The sequence below is a fragment of the Lampetra fluviatilis genome, chromosome 29 (assembly GCF_964198595.1).
Source record: "Lampetra fluviatilis chromosome 29, kcLamFluv1.1, whole genome shotgun sequence".
NCBI classification, from domain to species: domain Eukaryota; kingdom Metazoa; phylum Chordata; class Hyperoartia; order Petromyzontiformes; family Petromyzontidae; genus Lampetra; species Lampetra fluviatilis.
Window position 1 is genome coordinate 1759993 of NC_136303.1, and position 16109 is coordinate 1776101.

General features: G+C 46.7%; 1 protein-coding gene across 2 annotated transcripts; it reads left to right on the top strand.

Moving 5' to 3' along the window:
• Window positions 1-386: 386 nt before the first annotated feature.
• Window positions 387-15244, top strand: LOC144943041 (uncharacterized). 2 transcript variants are annotated; one of them, XM_078870209.1, is made up of 13 exons: window positions 387-516; window positions 5286-5408; window positions 6266-6429; window positions 7414-7556; window positions 8063-8196; window positions 9344-9432; window positions 9936-10072; window positions 10170-10393; window positions 11224-11979; window positions 12584-12640; window positions 13280-13406; window positions 13915-13996; window positions 14637-15244. In XM_078870209.1, exons 5-13 carry the CDS (start codon window positions 8170-8172, stop codon window positions 14686-14688), a joined length of 1551 nt encoding a protein of 516 aa, XP_078726335.1. In that variant the 5' UTR covers window positions 387-516; window positions 5286-5408; window positions 6266-6429; window positions 7414-7556; window positions 8063-8169; the 3' UTR covers window positions 14689-15244. The 2 variants fall into 2 exon arrangements, with proteins under 2 accessions (XP_078726335.1, XP_078726336.1); XM_078870210.1 differs by having other exon boundaries at window positions 9936-10063.
• Window positions 15245-16109: the final 865 nt, after the last annotated feature.

Sequence of the window (16109 nt, forward strand, 5' to 3'; positions counted from 1 at the left end):
GCAGTCACGAAAGCTTCAAATCTAGAATTTCTATTTGGTGTTTGAACATCTTAACACAACTCCTGTTTTATTGCCAGAAAGGGTAAAACATATTCTGAAATAAAAGTACATTCATTATTATTCGTAATAATCAATATTATTTTTATTTAAAGCTTTCGTGACTGCAGGGATTCATATTCTTGGTTCTTCGGTAAAGTCACGTAGAAGGGAAAAAATAAAATAATGAAAATATAAAACAATAAAACAAATTATTATTTCCCTTCTACGTGACTTTACCGAAAGAACCATAATATAATTATTATTTAACACCGCCGGTAACCATAACAACTCGTCGATGCGTTGCTATGCGAGGTTTTCCCCCCCCTCTGACCTGGCATCGCGGGGTCGCAGCGGGCGTTGGCGCGGGAAACACAAACACACGCTCGCAACATTGACTCTACAACAACACTTTAGCACACTCGCGACTGAATGTTCGCATGAACACAACGCTCGGGGCATGGCTGCAGCTGAGTACAGGTGCGTGTTAACGTTGTCGTCGCTCACAATCATCCGTCGTCGTTTGTGAAGGCAACCACTGCTGGACGGAGGCCTACCTAGCGCTCGTTGTTGCGTTGGTTCGCAGTAGTTGTTGGTTGAACTTCAACAACGCGGGGTTGTTTTAAGGGGACTGCTCTCAGTTGTTCTCACTCGCCACCGATGTTAGCCGCGACTGGGGAAGCGAACTATTTAGAAGTCGCCCGGTTACATAGCGCGCCTTGGCGCTAATCACTGCGCCACCGCTCTCTCTACCGCCGCCGGTTCATAGAAATGTTTTTGTGGTAATTTCCACTAAAGTCACTTTCATAGGAATATGTTAATGATCTCACTTGAACAGATAACATTACAAAAACTCTACTTATAAGTGATTAAACACTGTGGGCTCCAACGGTAAAGTGTATAAGAGGCGACGTTTCGGGCAATGGTCCTCCAGCCCAGCACAAAAATAGGCCAGAGAGGTGGAGTGGATAAGAGTCGGGAGAGGAAGTTTCGCAGTTGTCTTCAAATTTAAAAAAAATATTTAGTAAGTCTCTTATTCACTCAATCACTCTGGCCTCGATGTGCTATGAAGAAGGGCCGTTGCCTGAAACGTCGCATCTTATATATTTTCTTTTAAGACCATTGTTATTGACGGACGTGTTGAGTTTGTTTTTATTAATATTAGTGCTTGTGCACTACTGGCAACGCAGAATCACCAAATTACCCACTTTCATAGAGATATATTGAGCATAAGGTACTACATTCTTCCACTTCCATAGAGGTTACTGGGAGGTCACCTTCATTCTTTAGAATGGAGCTCTAATTGTGAGTTCAGCTTTTACCCAATGTTCAAAGTATATCGATGAAGTATATCAATGAAGCAAACAACAATGTCACATGGGAAATATGTGACATCTGAAAAATATACAAACAAATGATTGTTAAGTAAGACATATTGTGTAACAAGTTAGCACGGGCAGATTCATTTTTATTGGTAGATGGTGGTGTTTGTTTTTTTGGTGCAGTGACTCAGTGTTCTCAACCAAAGGAAGCCCATTTGTTGAGCCCCGCTCACCACTGGGCCACTACCACCCGTCTCCTGGCAAGACTCTAACCCAGCGTGCCAGGCACACGGTGAGCTCGGGCGTTCGAGACCTCCGACATCCTTTGGCCTTGCTCTGCCCACCATCCTCAGCATTTTATATTTATTGCATCCTTCCTTGCCATTTTAACTTTTGAAATAAAAAAATGTTCTGCTAATTTTAGCCCAACTGTGCTTTAAGCTTCGTCTATTGAGATAAATGATAGTTTAGGGAAATAGTTACTATTCTATTCATTAAGGCTTATCAGCCAGGGGTTTACATGAGATAATTTCAAAATGTTTGTATCAGAACTTGACTATCTGCATAAGGTTGTGAGATGCAGAATCCATTCAGAGCAGTGCCTCCCATCGTGTTAAAGAACGGACCACGGAGGCGGCTGTCACAGCGTGACCCCTGAGAACCATTCAAGTGACCTCTGGTTCACATCATACTGCCATTTTAAACCTGCACATACTTTGAACATATATAAAGCTTAATTTTAAGTTGTATTTCAAATCCGTTTATTGCTGAATTATAGACTCGTAATATTTGTGGTGAATTAAGTTTTTTTTTTTTTGCTGTATATTTGGTGTGATTTGCTTTGTCTACTAGGTCTCCTTGAACTTTGATCAATGTGCTTTCATATGTTTTAAATCAGGGGTCCTCAAACTACGGCCCGCGGGCCACATGCGGCCCACCGAGGGCATTTATCCGGCCCATGGTCACTAATTGGGCTGCGCTTGTGAGCACTAATTGGGCTGCGCTGGTGAGCACTAATTGGGCTGCGCTGGTGAGCACTCATTGGGCTGCGGTGGTGGGCACTGATTGGGCTGCGGTGGCGAGCACTGATTTGGCTGCGCTGGTGAGCACTCATTGAGCTGCGGCGGTGGGCAATGATTGAGCTGCGGCGGTGGGCACTCATTGGGCTGCGCTGGTGAATGGTTCAATGGGCCAATTGACTGGACTTGCCCCCCAGGCCTAAGGCTGCCAGCCCTCCCCTGGCTGCGCTTGACTGGCTCTCCCTCCCTCAGCTCCCTCACTTGCCCCTCGGCTCCACTCCCAGTGATATTCCCGTGTGCTGAGTAAATGATAGAGGGGTAATAACAGAGTGATCTCTGATCTCTGGAGGGGCTGCCTGCTGTTTTCCCGTGCTGGTCAGTGACAGACAGCCGAGGAGTAGGAAACCCAATTTAAATGACAGTAAGTGCATTTATATTCTGATTGCTATTCAATTATATGAGGTTATATGTTGTATGTTGTGTCAGCCCCGGTTCATACTGTTGCGATCTCTGAGCAGTGCGAGTTCAGCCATGTGCTTGTATGGCTGAATTTGCATTAGATTCGGAAGAAAAAAGTCACATGTGCCTTCTTTTTTCTTGCAGTGGAATCGGATCGCATGAGTCTTCTCCCCCATGCGATCAGATTCCTATGCGAGTTCGCAGATCGCACTGCGATCTGTGAACAAAACTGCAGGTGTAATTAACTTTTTAATGGCACCCGCACCAGTGTGAGCCTGGGGTAAAAGCGGAGTTCCCCCAATCAGACTGCATTGATGGGCAGTGCAGTCTGTATGTCTCTGTGTGGGCAAAGTTATTGCTGGTATATTGTTTTTGTAGCGCTGTATATATATTGGTATTTTACTAATAGCAATTTTGACTCCCTAGGAAACAATGATGTCAAGAAAGAGAAAAATTGACTCGGAGTGTAGGATATTCAAAAAACAGTGGACTTATGATTACTTTTTCATGCAGTACAAGGAAAGAGCTGTGTCTGATATGCCAGAATATAGTGTCTGTGTTCAAAGAATACAATTTACGTCGACACTATGAAACTCAACATAAAGATAAATATGATTGTTTGGTCGGAGAAGTGAGAAAAGATAAAATATTAAAACTGAAAAATACATTAACAACTCAGCAAAATACTTTTGTGAAGCAGAAGCAGCTAAATATTTCATCACTGCGAGCAAGTTTTCAAGTTGCCAAGCTAATAGTGTGCACTGGCAGACCATTCGTTGAGGGAGAATTTGTTAAAGAATGCCTTCTTTCTGTTGCCAAAGAGATGTGTCCAGAGAAGGCCGATTTATTTAGTACAGTGAGTCTTTCAGGACCTACAATTACACGGAGGATTGAAGAAATGGGAGACAATTTCCATCAGCATTTCCAAAACTCCACAAAAAAACTTTCCTATTTTTCCTTGGCACTCGACGAAAGCAATGATGTGCGTGATTCTGCACAACTTCTAATTTTTATTCGTGGGACGAATGACTATTTCGAAGTCACAGAAGAGCTTGCTGCACTGCAAAGCATCAAAGGAACAACTACAGGAGAGGATATCTATGGAAAGGTTTGCCAAACTGTGAATGGTTTGGAGCTGAACTGGGCTAAACTAGCCAGTGTGACAACTGATGGTGCTCCTAGCATGGTGGGGCCTAAGAAAGGAGTAATTGCTCGCATTAACCAAGAGATGGACAAACATAACCATTCTCATCCAATAGCCATACACTGCCTCATCCACCAACAAGCGCTGTGTAGTAAATCACTCAAGTGGGACTCTGTTAACTTCATTAGAGCTCATGCACTAAACCACAGACAATTTCAGGAATTTCTGTCTGAGCTAAATGTTGACTATGAAGATGTTCTGTACCACACAGAAGTCCGTTGGCTGAGTCGAGGGAGAGTTTTGAAACGTTTCTATGACTTACTTCCACAGATTACAGCTTTTCTGTTTTCAAAAAACAAAGAAGTACCAGAGCTCAATGATGCAGAATGGAAATGGCACCTTGCCTTTCTGACAGATGTAACAGAGCTACTCAACAGTTTCAATGTGCAACTTCAAGGAAAGGGGAAGCTCATCTGTGATATGCAATCACATGTCAAAGCATTTGAAGTAAAATTAGGCCTCCTCATCAAACAAGTGAAGGAGGAAAACTTCTGCCATCTCCCCACAACTCAAAATCTGTTAGCGAAAAAACCATTGGTTGCATTCCCAAACAAAACATGTGTGGATTCACTGGAAAAATTGCAAAAGGAGCTCCAATTTAGATTTAAAGAGCTTCATCTCCATGAACAGGACATACAGCTTTTCCGTAACCCATTTTCTATTGACATTGAAAATGTGGATACAATTTACCAAACGGAACTGGCTGAACTGCAGAATTGTGACTCTCTGAAAGACGCATTCAAGTCAAGCAGCCTTCATAATTTCTATGCATTTCTCCCCTCTGAGACATATCCTCATCTCAGGAACCATGCACTCAAAATGGCAACCATCTTTGGCAGCGCTTATGTCTGTGAACAAACTTTTTCCAGAATGAAACATTTGAAATCTCCAACCAGATCTAGACTAACGGATGCACACTTGCATCACTTGTTACGACTAGCAGTGACAAATATGGAACCGGACGTTGACCATCTCATTAGCCAAAAGCAGGCCCATAGTTCCCATTGAAATACTGGCAAGTTTGTTGATTTAACTTTACTGTTCTTCATTTTAAATATTGTATTTTTTCCCGTTTTGTTTCTTCACTTCAAAATAAGATATATGCAGTGTGCATAGGAATTTGTTCATAGTTTTTTTTAACTATAGTCCGGCCCTCCAACGGTCTGAGGGACAGTGAACTGGCCCCCTGTTTAAAAAGTTTGAGGACCCCTGTTTTAAATTAAGGTCTTTTTCCTCTCTACCTAGTCTCTGAGTCCAGTCCGGCTGCAGTCTTTGAGTCCGAAGGCTGGGTTTCATGCCAGTGGTTCCCAAGCCCAGAAGCCCGGTGCCCGCCAAGACGAACGGCAAAACGAACGTGTCAAGGCGCAGGTAAATGATTGCCTAATGTACTGCAGTACGGTATTTGCATTATACATCACACTGCAATGCATTGTCCCGCTGTACAATAGAATATTGATGAAGAATGCGAGAAACCTTGGAGCTGTCACTGATCCAGAGCTCTTGTTTTCTTTCGACACATCTCAACTCGGTTGGACTCCACCCCTCTATTTGCGGAACATCTGCCACTTCCTGACCTCAGCAGCCACTGAGGCCCCCATCCCTGCGTTCATGACATCCTGACTCGATTATCACAACTCTCTCCTCTACAGTCTTTCCAAATCCCTCATCTCTCCAATCCGGCATCACCAAACTCCAGATGTACAAAAAATTTCACTGCCAGATTCCGCACCAACTAACACGAGCAAATGAGACGACATTTCCTCAATACTCCAATCCCTCCACTGGCTCCCAATCTAATCCCAAATCAATTCCAAGATCTCACCATCTTCAGGATGAACTCTCCTCTATCTACCTGTCCCTCCCAGTCTCACTCTCCTCTCTACATACCCTCTACTACAGTAGCCTATTGTCTTCAATAGTTGGGAACTCCCAGTCCCTGTTTCATTCCAGGCTCAACACTTTACATTGTCTTCTGTCTGTGACTGCCTCTATGATATAAATACGCCATCTGTATCTGTACATTGTCCTGAGATGCGATCGCAAACAGATACTACATTGACATGGTATTTTACTGCCATTTAATGCATTGCAACAAGAAATACACTTTCATCATCAATAAGTAATCATCATTCATACATTAATTATTGCGCTATTGCAGCACGAGTCACAATGACAGCGCAGTGGCTCTGTAACTGTACACTCCCTGTGCTTTGCGCCATCACAAGGTAGCGGTTCGGACAGCGAACTCCCAGCCCGACCCCGACTCTTCGGACCCCTTCGACGAATCGTGGCCATCAACCGAGCAGAGCTCAGCTCGCACGCCTGAGGCTGTGGAGGGGGAAGCAGGGCTGGAACCTGTGCCCCCCACAAGGGAGCCTGTCATTGCAAGGTTCGGATTTTGATGACGGTAGCGCTGACTCCTCAACGGATAACGTATTTCTTTGTGGCAGTGGTTGGGCACTGATCCAGCCAAACCAGAATCGGAATCAGAATCTTTATTTATCCTGGAGGAATCCGATGAGCTATCGAGCCCTTTTTGTCCAGTAAGGGGGGGGTTTTATAACTGACCACCCCGAGTTCTTGTGCTAGGCATGTGAATATTGATTTCCGTGAAATTTAATGAACTATCAAAATGGAGGCTCATGGCTCGATTTGAGAATATTCTTTGTATGATTTGAGCGATTTTTGTTTGTATCGGTCATGAGGTTTTTTTAAGTGTCATTGGTCCTTTTTTTTGTTAATTCTACAAGCACAAACAATCACTATCACCTTTGGGTTATCCAATAACAAAATAAAAAAATAACGTGCGTGCCAGCCGAGTATAAAGAGATCCTCACAGTGACGGAAGTGACTGAGCGTGCTCATATTAAATAATGTTGGCAGGCCACACCCAATTAGTACAGCTCGGATGCTTGCAGTGATGGATAAATATAATTTTGGTGAGCCATTTAAAATTAATATGCCTTGTGTTGCTGTGGGTCTTATGACATTAGGTCGTGAGTTATATTTAAACTATACTAAACTAAACTTTTTATTTCATCAGATAAGGCCCACTGAGCTATATAGCTCTTTTTCAGAAGTGACCTGGCCACAAATGATAGCTCAACGAAGTGGCTTATCACGTATCCAAATACTCTAAACGCACATTGATTCTAAACGTGGAGAGGAAAACCAGAGGGCCCGGAGAAAAGTCCATGTGACCACGGGGAAAGAGACATGCAAACTCCAAATATACAGGAGTCAGGATTAGGATCGAACCCACGACCTATATACCAGCCGAGGTTGTTAACATCTGACTTGCGGTCAGTAGGTTCCCTACCCCTGGCCTAGGTACGTGTCTGCAAGGTTAAGAGTTGTCTCCTCCGTCGTGCAGGTTTGTTGAGCGGTTCCGTCACGGCCGCCCCACGAGCCGAGCGGAGCGCGAGGCGGCCGAGCGTGCGGGGGGCGGCTCGTTTTGGTGGCTCCAGGGCCCGACGACCAAAGCCACAGCACGCGCGGCGGATCACCTCGACTCCGGTAATGTGAATGCTTTGTCATCATTATCCTGAGAATTTTTTACGACCGTCATTTTGTCACCATTGACAGCATCATTGTTATCATCATCATCTTTGTGATCTTTCCTGTGGTTATCGTGATCATCATCATAGTCATTATTATGACCGTAATTTGTCATTATGACCGTACTGACATCTTTGTCATCATATTAAATCATGTGATCATGACATCATATCACGAAGGCCCGCAAGCCATATTTATCCATCACCACAAACATCGCTCCAATTTTAGTCCCCGTGCTCAGTCAATGATTTCACAGCAAGGGCCTCTTGCGGTTACAGAAGTGACTGAGGCGTGTGTTAATGTATGGCCCTGCCAACGGTATTTGAAAAGGTCTCTCACCCCTGTTTTGCACCAACAATGACCATCCATGGGAAAGGTCATCTCCACATCTTACCAATATTTTCAGACTTTTTTTTCTCTAAATTTGAACTACGCGTCTGCCGTGCCATTTACGATGTTTGCAGGTCGTTCACAGCCGAGGTCACCACGGAGGTCATCCAGCGAGAGGTCCTTGGGTCAAAGGTCATCCGGCAGGTCGGGTCCCAGCCCTGCTTGCTCTTCGTTAGAAGGGATGAGACAACGTCACAATTCGGACACGGTGAGGAGTTATTTTGTTCCTTGATCTCTGGTCATTATGAATGTGTTCAAAATAACTTTAAAAAATGCAGACAAGGTATTATATTTTCATTTGTGTTTCATTTGCATGAATCGTAAATATTAATTTCTTATCCATATAATTACATTAATCTATCGTGAGAGTAAGAATCTATTTTAATCGATTAATAATTTCTATGTGATGCCAACCCTCACCGACAGTTGATTGTTTTTCTATCATATCAAATGCCGCGTAAAATGGTACGCACTGGAGTATGAACCCGGTGACCTGAGTTTGATTCCCACGCATCGCTAACATCGGTGGCGAATGATATCTGAACCAATATGAGGCCACCCACCCTTTCACCAATCCACACCAGTCAGTGTGGGTTGGTGAAGAGGGTGGAAGCCTTCATCCAGCCCTGGATTGATTTCACGGCTGTGTGTCGCATTAAAGGAAGTCTTGAGATATGATATACCCGTTATGGACCATACCCTCAAATAACGGCACGGGTGGAGGTGCCTCTTATCTTCCAGAGTTTTCAGAAAGATGCAAAATTATACTATTTCATTATGGCCAGCCTGCGGTCATCAGGTTACCGACTAAAAATAATGTGTGTTTCTGAATGTGTATATTAATGTGTTTGTGTGTTTGTTTCTCTGTGTGTGTCTGTATGTACATATGACAACTCAGCCTCAAATGAGTACCTGGTGCGTTGTGTAAACATGATCACTGGGAGACAAAGGCGATCGGGAGTGGTGCTGGCCACCCCCCACCCCCTTGTGTACCATGCCAGCTTTCATAGGTGGTCACTAACAGCACTTGCCCCAACAGTTTGTTCAAGCTATACGGGGGGGAATATTTGTCTGTATATGTATGCCTGTGGTTTTTGTGTGCTGTGCCTGGGACTCGTCATCCTCGTTGTTTGTGCTGGGCCCCGGTCGCTACGTCCTCGGCTGTGTCGCGATGTCGCTGTCCCCTCGCGTCTTCCCCTGACTCTCCTCACCCCCTCCTTTATATCCCAACCTACAATTATTCATGACGTTGTAAAGCGTCTCGAGATGGGATGGCATTGAGATGATAATAAATGTGTTGAAATTGTTGCTGCTGCTGCTGTTGTGTGTTCTGTTGTTGTCTCTCGGGGCCAAAGGAGGGCGATGGGGATTTGTCCGTGAGCGGCCTCATGGATGCAGACACTCGCAGTCTTCAGGAGCGAGCAAGCCAGCTCCTGGAGAGAAGGTAAACTGTGGCAGGGTTCGACCCAGCTGATAAGCAGCTGCTTAAAAATAACAACAATACGAAGTGGCCACGTGGCTTAAAGGTCAAGGCCAAGCTGACACCGCTGAGATCCTGCGTTAGAATCCAGGCAGCTGTCTGTGATTAAACCGGGTTCACAAGTGTCTCTCAGTCTCTCGCTTCCTCGGTCTCTTTCTCGCTATCCCGCTCACTCCGTTCCATGTCTCTCACTTTAGCTCGTTTCATGTCTTTCACTTTTTGTGACCCTCACTTAATCTATGGCTCCCTCCCTCTCTTATTCTCTTAGATGTTCTCTCACCCCATCACTCGCTTCCACTTACAACATTGCGCACTCAGCCATGTATCGCTCACTCTCTCTTGTTCACTTTTCCACTCTCTCCTTGTGTCACTCTCTCTTTCACTTTCTGCGTGCATTTATCACTAACTCCCTCTCTCACTCACTCCCTCTCTCCTGCTTGCTCCGTCTGTCTCGATCCTTCCGCCAGTGAGAACACGCTGAGCAGCCGTGCGGGCGCCGTCAGCTCGGCGGGGCTTGGGTCCGCGCGCTCGTCGGAGCGAAACTTCACCGAGCCAGCACGTCCGCCGTTTGGCCACCTCGAGCTCCTCCTGCCTGGTACCGGTGGTGGGGTCGCACTGTGAGGGTCACGCTGTGAGGTCACATTGTGGGGTCACTGTGATATCTTCAGTGTGTAATCACATGATGCGATCGGGTCCCACAGGGAGCACGACCCCCCTCGTCTCGTCGCAACCAACGCTGACGACGCCACTCCCGCCTGGCGCAGGCAGAGGAACGACCCCAGCGGACGACATCTTGTACCAGTGGCGTTTGCGGCGCAGGATGGAAGAGGCGAGGGAGTTTGGGACGAAAGCAGCGCACGACGCGCAAGCGGTGCCCTCCAGCGATCGGGAACTCCCACGACCCACTCCATGGCAGCTGCCACAGGCGAGCGTGTGTCTGTGTCTCTGCCAGTGGAGTAGCGATTGAGTCCGCAGGCAGTGCACCTTTTTGTGTTTAGTTTGTTGTCCTTCCCCCGCACCTCTGATTCACACGGTTGGCTACGTACGGTGCGAAAAAAGTTCAACATACATACGTACATACCATTTCCCATGGGTCAGAGGGGGCCTCATTTCATTCTTTGCGCACGAGGCCCCATGCTAGTGATTGCTATGTGAGGTGCCCAGTTTGGCAGGCATAGCAGGATAGGGTTAGCAACTCGAAAGTTCCAGAATAGAACGAGGTAGCATAGCGTTGTACATGTTTGTAGGAAAGGTAACGATGGGGTGGGGTTCGTGTGGGATGGAAAGAGGGGCAGATCGCCAAGCCAGGTATTGCAGTCGCACCCAGAGGCTGACAACCAAGTGGATGACCTCAAACCAGATGGTGGTAGTAGTGGTAAAATGAGACCTTGATGGACGTGTTGACTGTGTCACAATGGAAATACGAAACAACTACTTAAATATTTAATGCAGCCATAACGTAAAATAAAAACTCCCGGAGTGCACAAATACAAAAGAAGAGACGAGGGAGCAATCAATGGAAGGAGAAAAAGGAAGCAATTAAAGGGGACTCAAGGCATGGGGTGGAAGAGGAAGAGTTTGAGGAAAGACTTGAAAGCAGAGAAAGAGGGAGACCAGGTTAGGAGTTGCCTGGGAAGGAGTCACCAAGGCCATGTCCTCCAAAGCACTGGGTCTCCGGTGTGCAGTATCACCGTGAAGTTTCATACAAGTTATTTAACAAACGTGTTCATTCTCCTTTGCTTGGGTATTTCGCAGGCTAACGCGGGTGTTCTTTTTACCGCGGAAGACACGGGGAGGCATCCACCAAACGCCCCTGCCCGCTTCGAGGTGCCCATCGCCAGCCCCCACATCAGGCTAGCCCCCACATCGGACACACTAGGAGGCCCCAAAGACTCCATGGTCATCACGCCACACCTCCACCTGTCGTGCGACGTGCTGCCCTGCCCCCACGCCCCCCTCGTCCATCACGAGATCCGGGACGAGCATCGCCCCTCGCGCCCGGTCAGAGTCGCTCCTTACGGAAGCAACAGGGGAAAGGAGGAGAGTCGCAGCGAGATCAGACCTCGGAGTTTGGCCGGCGCGACCGAGCGGAGTGGAACAACGGGCCGGCCGAAGACTTCCAAGATCGCGAGCCGCCCGTCCGAAACCAAAGTCGCGTACGGTGACGACGATCGGGAACGTCGGGGCGGGGATGGCGACCGTCGTCACGGCGCCTCGGGTCTCGACGTGACGAGCGATCGGCGGAGCAGAAGTCGCACCGGGACCGCAGAGAAGTCGTCGTCCCCGCCGGCGTCGAGCGCAGACCGAGGTTGCCCTGACAGGGCGGCGAAACCCGGCAGGGAACGGCACGAGAGGAGACGGAGCGGGGAGGACGCCGGTGGCGTCGAGAGGAGGGGGGAGGTGCGACCCGAGCGAGCCAGAAACGGGAAAAAGCGGAGGGAAGGAGGAGGCGGAGCGGTGCACGGTTCGGCACGGAGCGACGAGTCTCCGTTGAGCAGCGCTGTTGGTTTGGTGAGAACTTTGTCCAAGTAGACATTAACTGACTAACGTCGGTGTGTTCCGTCGGTTATTTTGTGTACGAATGCACACGAGAGAGTGTGAGTTAGATTAAATTATTTTTTTTACGTATAAATATACTGTGCAAAGTTATATCGGCATCATGAAGAGAGATCCACTTCTAGATATCTCACTAATATCAGGAGAAATAGATAACAAAAATGTAGATTTCAAAGCCTCTGCATGTCTTCTACCAATTTCTACGCACTTGTTGAGCCTTCTAACCATCTCCTGACACGCTCTAGCCTAGCCGCGCTGATTTGCTCACAACACTCACCGGTGCGCAAGCCGAGGTCATCGGCACCTCACGGTTGTTTTCGCATGTACACACGCGGTCTGTGATGTGACCCCACGAGAGAACACCCAGTGGAGTCATGTTAGGGTGGGGTATGGGGCACACAATTGCTCCACCTTGGCCAATCCAACACACAGACGTCTGTTGTAACCCATCGCCTACTGCGCAAATATAAGTATGGTAATATGTTTGTCAGGCACATGCTGATTCTCCGTATTAAAGATATCCGTGAACTCATTGTGATGATAATTGTGATGATTGTAGGTCCTCGACGAACGACTCTTCATGCCCGCCGAGTTGAAACGATCCGAGACAAACGAGGTGAGTTCATCGTTCTCTCGGTCATTACAGATCCGAGTTTACCCGGGCGGTGGTGGTTAGGCACGTCTGTAATCCGGCACTGGAGGCGAGGGTCGGCAGTACAGCAAAAATAAACACTCCACCTGTTCCATCTATATGGGATAAAGTGTGTCCACCTTTGCATGCTTGGGTTTTCTACGGATGCTCTGGTTTCCTCCCACATGCATAAACACATTAATTGGCTGATAACACCTCGGTATATAGAGGACTGGAGAACTTGGGCAATTGCTGGTGCCGGCTCACCCGCCTGGCTACCTTCGTCTGTAGTTTCTTGTGCCTCTTGCGTCATCCTTTCTCGACGAGAGCGAATGAACACTTCGGCGCGTTACAAGTTGAAATGATTATTGTTATGAATAATTTGTATTGTTATGGCAGCCTACGTGTTAAATGCATTGTTATGACTGAAGCCTGGAAGGATGTAAATCGTTGCATTGCTACTGGTAACGTATACTTTGTTACCATTAAAAAAAAAGGTGTCAGTTTTGTTGCCAGATAAAAGTGTAAAAAAACAATTATCATATTTTGCTACTGGCAAAGGAGGTTCCAATGGTACTTTGAGAAGTATCAGGATTACATTTGTGACATCGCTTCTCATTCCAGCCGCGGCCTGGTCGAGTCCAGGGAGGTGCGTCGCGGGGCGCCGTCGCGACGTCGCGTCCTCGCTCTCCTCCGTCGGCCCAACCGGGACTCCCGAGTGCCGTGCTGCGTCTCCTAGAGCAGGCGGAGGGTGAGCGTCCTCGCTCGACGTGGTCACTGCATCGCTACGGAGACGCCGCCCCTCTCTCGTACGCGACAGTAGAACCTGGAACAGTTGGTCAATCAGGTTGTGGTTAATTGGCTAAGAGTTGTAATCGACTACTTTCGTGTTGGTCGATTACACGAGCCTCTTTGAAAATGGCGGCCATCCCGATATTCTGCCTCCTGAAGGTAGGAACCTACCCCCCCCACCCACCATACAAGCCATGCTCAGAGTAAAGCGGTTGATAGTGACGATCACGTCGCCAGACTTGGTGTCGACTAATGTGTGACCAGCCAAAGGTATTTAATCATCCTATTCGGTCGTGTTTTGCAATTTTATTTGGTTCGCTGTGCAGGGTAGTGGAGGGTTACACGATGATCACGTGGCCTAACCCAACAATTAGTCATGAATTGTAATATTGTGTTTGCGAAAACGTGCCTGTCGAGTTAAATAGTTTTTGTTTTGTACGCACGTGTCCGTGATTCCTCGTCTTAAGATTCAGATGGAGTCGATTTCCCAGACGATCCCCTGCTGAAGCTTCTAAGAGAGCAGAGAAACCGGGTCCGAGATCGCCTGTGGTGAGTGCCCTTGATGCAGACGGTGTGACAGCTTTGAACTTGACAGCCACGGCCAGCATAAAGTCCTAAGACGCGACCAATTAAGCACACTACAAGTACATCTACAGCCCTTTTGAATATCCACTGCTGCAGGTGCTCGATGGATTGTTGACCGAGTGAAGGTGATGGCTTGGGGAAGCCTTCATCCATCAGTGGCTGGATCATGGCTGACGATGAATAATTCTACACAACCGCTCGTAGTTATTGTCGCCCCTGCTGGCTGCTAGGCACACAAATCGTTACAAGTTCCGCTTTAACTCGATTATCCATGGGTGGATTGTCTGGCTTGTGAATTAAGCGTGCATGCGAAAGAATGTCTTTCCATTCACGCTGCTTTCATTAGTGGCTGCAGTGGCCCAGTGCCCATATAACATGTTGGAAAGGTAATAGATTACCTTAATAGACTTATTTAATAATAAGAGAAAACCAAATCTGTATGATGAATACACAGATGCCGCATTCTACGTCTTTACCACCTTTCTACACAGGTAACCAACACATCTTTCTAGTCTAATGCGAATGTGCTGTGCATTACCCTAATAATGTTTCCGTTTTGTGAGTTTCACACTCTCCCCGTGCACTGTGCACTCTGGTCTGGCAGCGACACCACCCGCCTCATCTCCTCCCTGGAGCTCACGGAACATCCCTCCTGAGAATGAGGAAAATTCCGCTTGGGAATTCTCCCAGTGAATGAGCCGTCGTCAGCAGGATGGACAAGATCCAAGTCTTTTTTTACACTTTCCAGCGCAAGATGAAAGCTTTGTGGGTCCACCCAGTCTGTTAAAAATTCGTACAAAATTATCCAACATGAACCAACCCATAATAGAAATGTGTGTTGCTATTGACTCGCCAAATACAAAATCGGCCAACTCTATCAAAAGGTGGCCCAAAACGTTGGAGACAAACCAGAGAAAAAAATAGAATCTGCAAATTCTCACACGAATTTTGCCCCGAGAGATACCCGTCGGCTTCAAGACTGATAATTAAATACTTGCAACGACAAGCACTTGTTGAAAAGTGTAACGTTATCTACACATTTATCGTTTCCATAACTTGTTTGTATTGCGCAGTCTCAAGCTGTATAGTTGCTGTAAATGTATCATTTCCTGTGGTGGGTTTCATTCAGAGGTCAGTTTTTTTTTCCTGTGAAGTTCATGTTTAGCCTTGTTTACTACCGCATCAATACGACAATAAAAAAAATATGTGAAATTACAAATATTCACAAACGTGTACATAGATTTAGAAAATGTTAGCATCGGCTATCTTTCCAATGCCGTCATACTCTTGAGTATCGCGAAGGAGCAATCCATCTAGCTCATGGGTCAGCAATCAAAATAACAAGAAGATACATTTATTTATATTTGGCTAAAAAAACTAAATATTTCAAGATCCGCAATGCATGTGAATACGAGATGGTGGTCCTTAATAAACAACGTCACAAAACAGTCCGCGGTGAAGCCGCATGCGGTGCCGGAGTCGTAGGTTGCCGACCTCTGCCCATGGTGAACTGGACTTCCATGGTCAGGGGCAGAGGTCGCAAACGGGTTTTGATTCCTTACCCGTACCCGGCCGCACCAGGGTCGCAAATGGGTACCCGTACCCGGATGGGTACGGGTACCCACATCAAGCAAAAAAAAACAAAAAAATATTGTTTAACGCTGCTTAAATATTGCAAGAATACACCATGCAGTACTGTACTGCACTAATGAAACCCTTTTAAGTCATTGCCCAAAACAACCTCATGTATTTTTCACTAATGTAGTTCTTTTCCAATATTTCTGTTCATGTGATATACAAGAATATCTTTCCTCAAATATAAGTTGAAAAAATAATGAAATTTATTGGCGCTGTATTTCACAAACGACTGTGACTGGCACGGAGCCGAGCACACTTAAGTTGAAAGGCAGCCGAAAAGAGTTGGTGGGGCCCTTAAAGAGTCTCTTAAAAGTCGGTGCAGATTGAACGCTGCTGTGGATCTGTAGCATGTGGGAGCTCACGCGGAGAAACGATGCCTGGAAGCACCGGTACTGGTCCTTCGTATAGGCAGCAGCTTGTCAATCGCGTCGCCAAATTT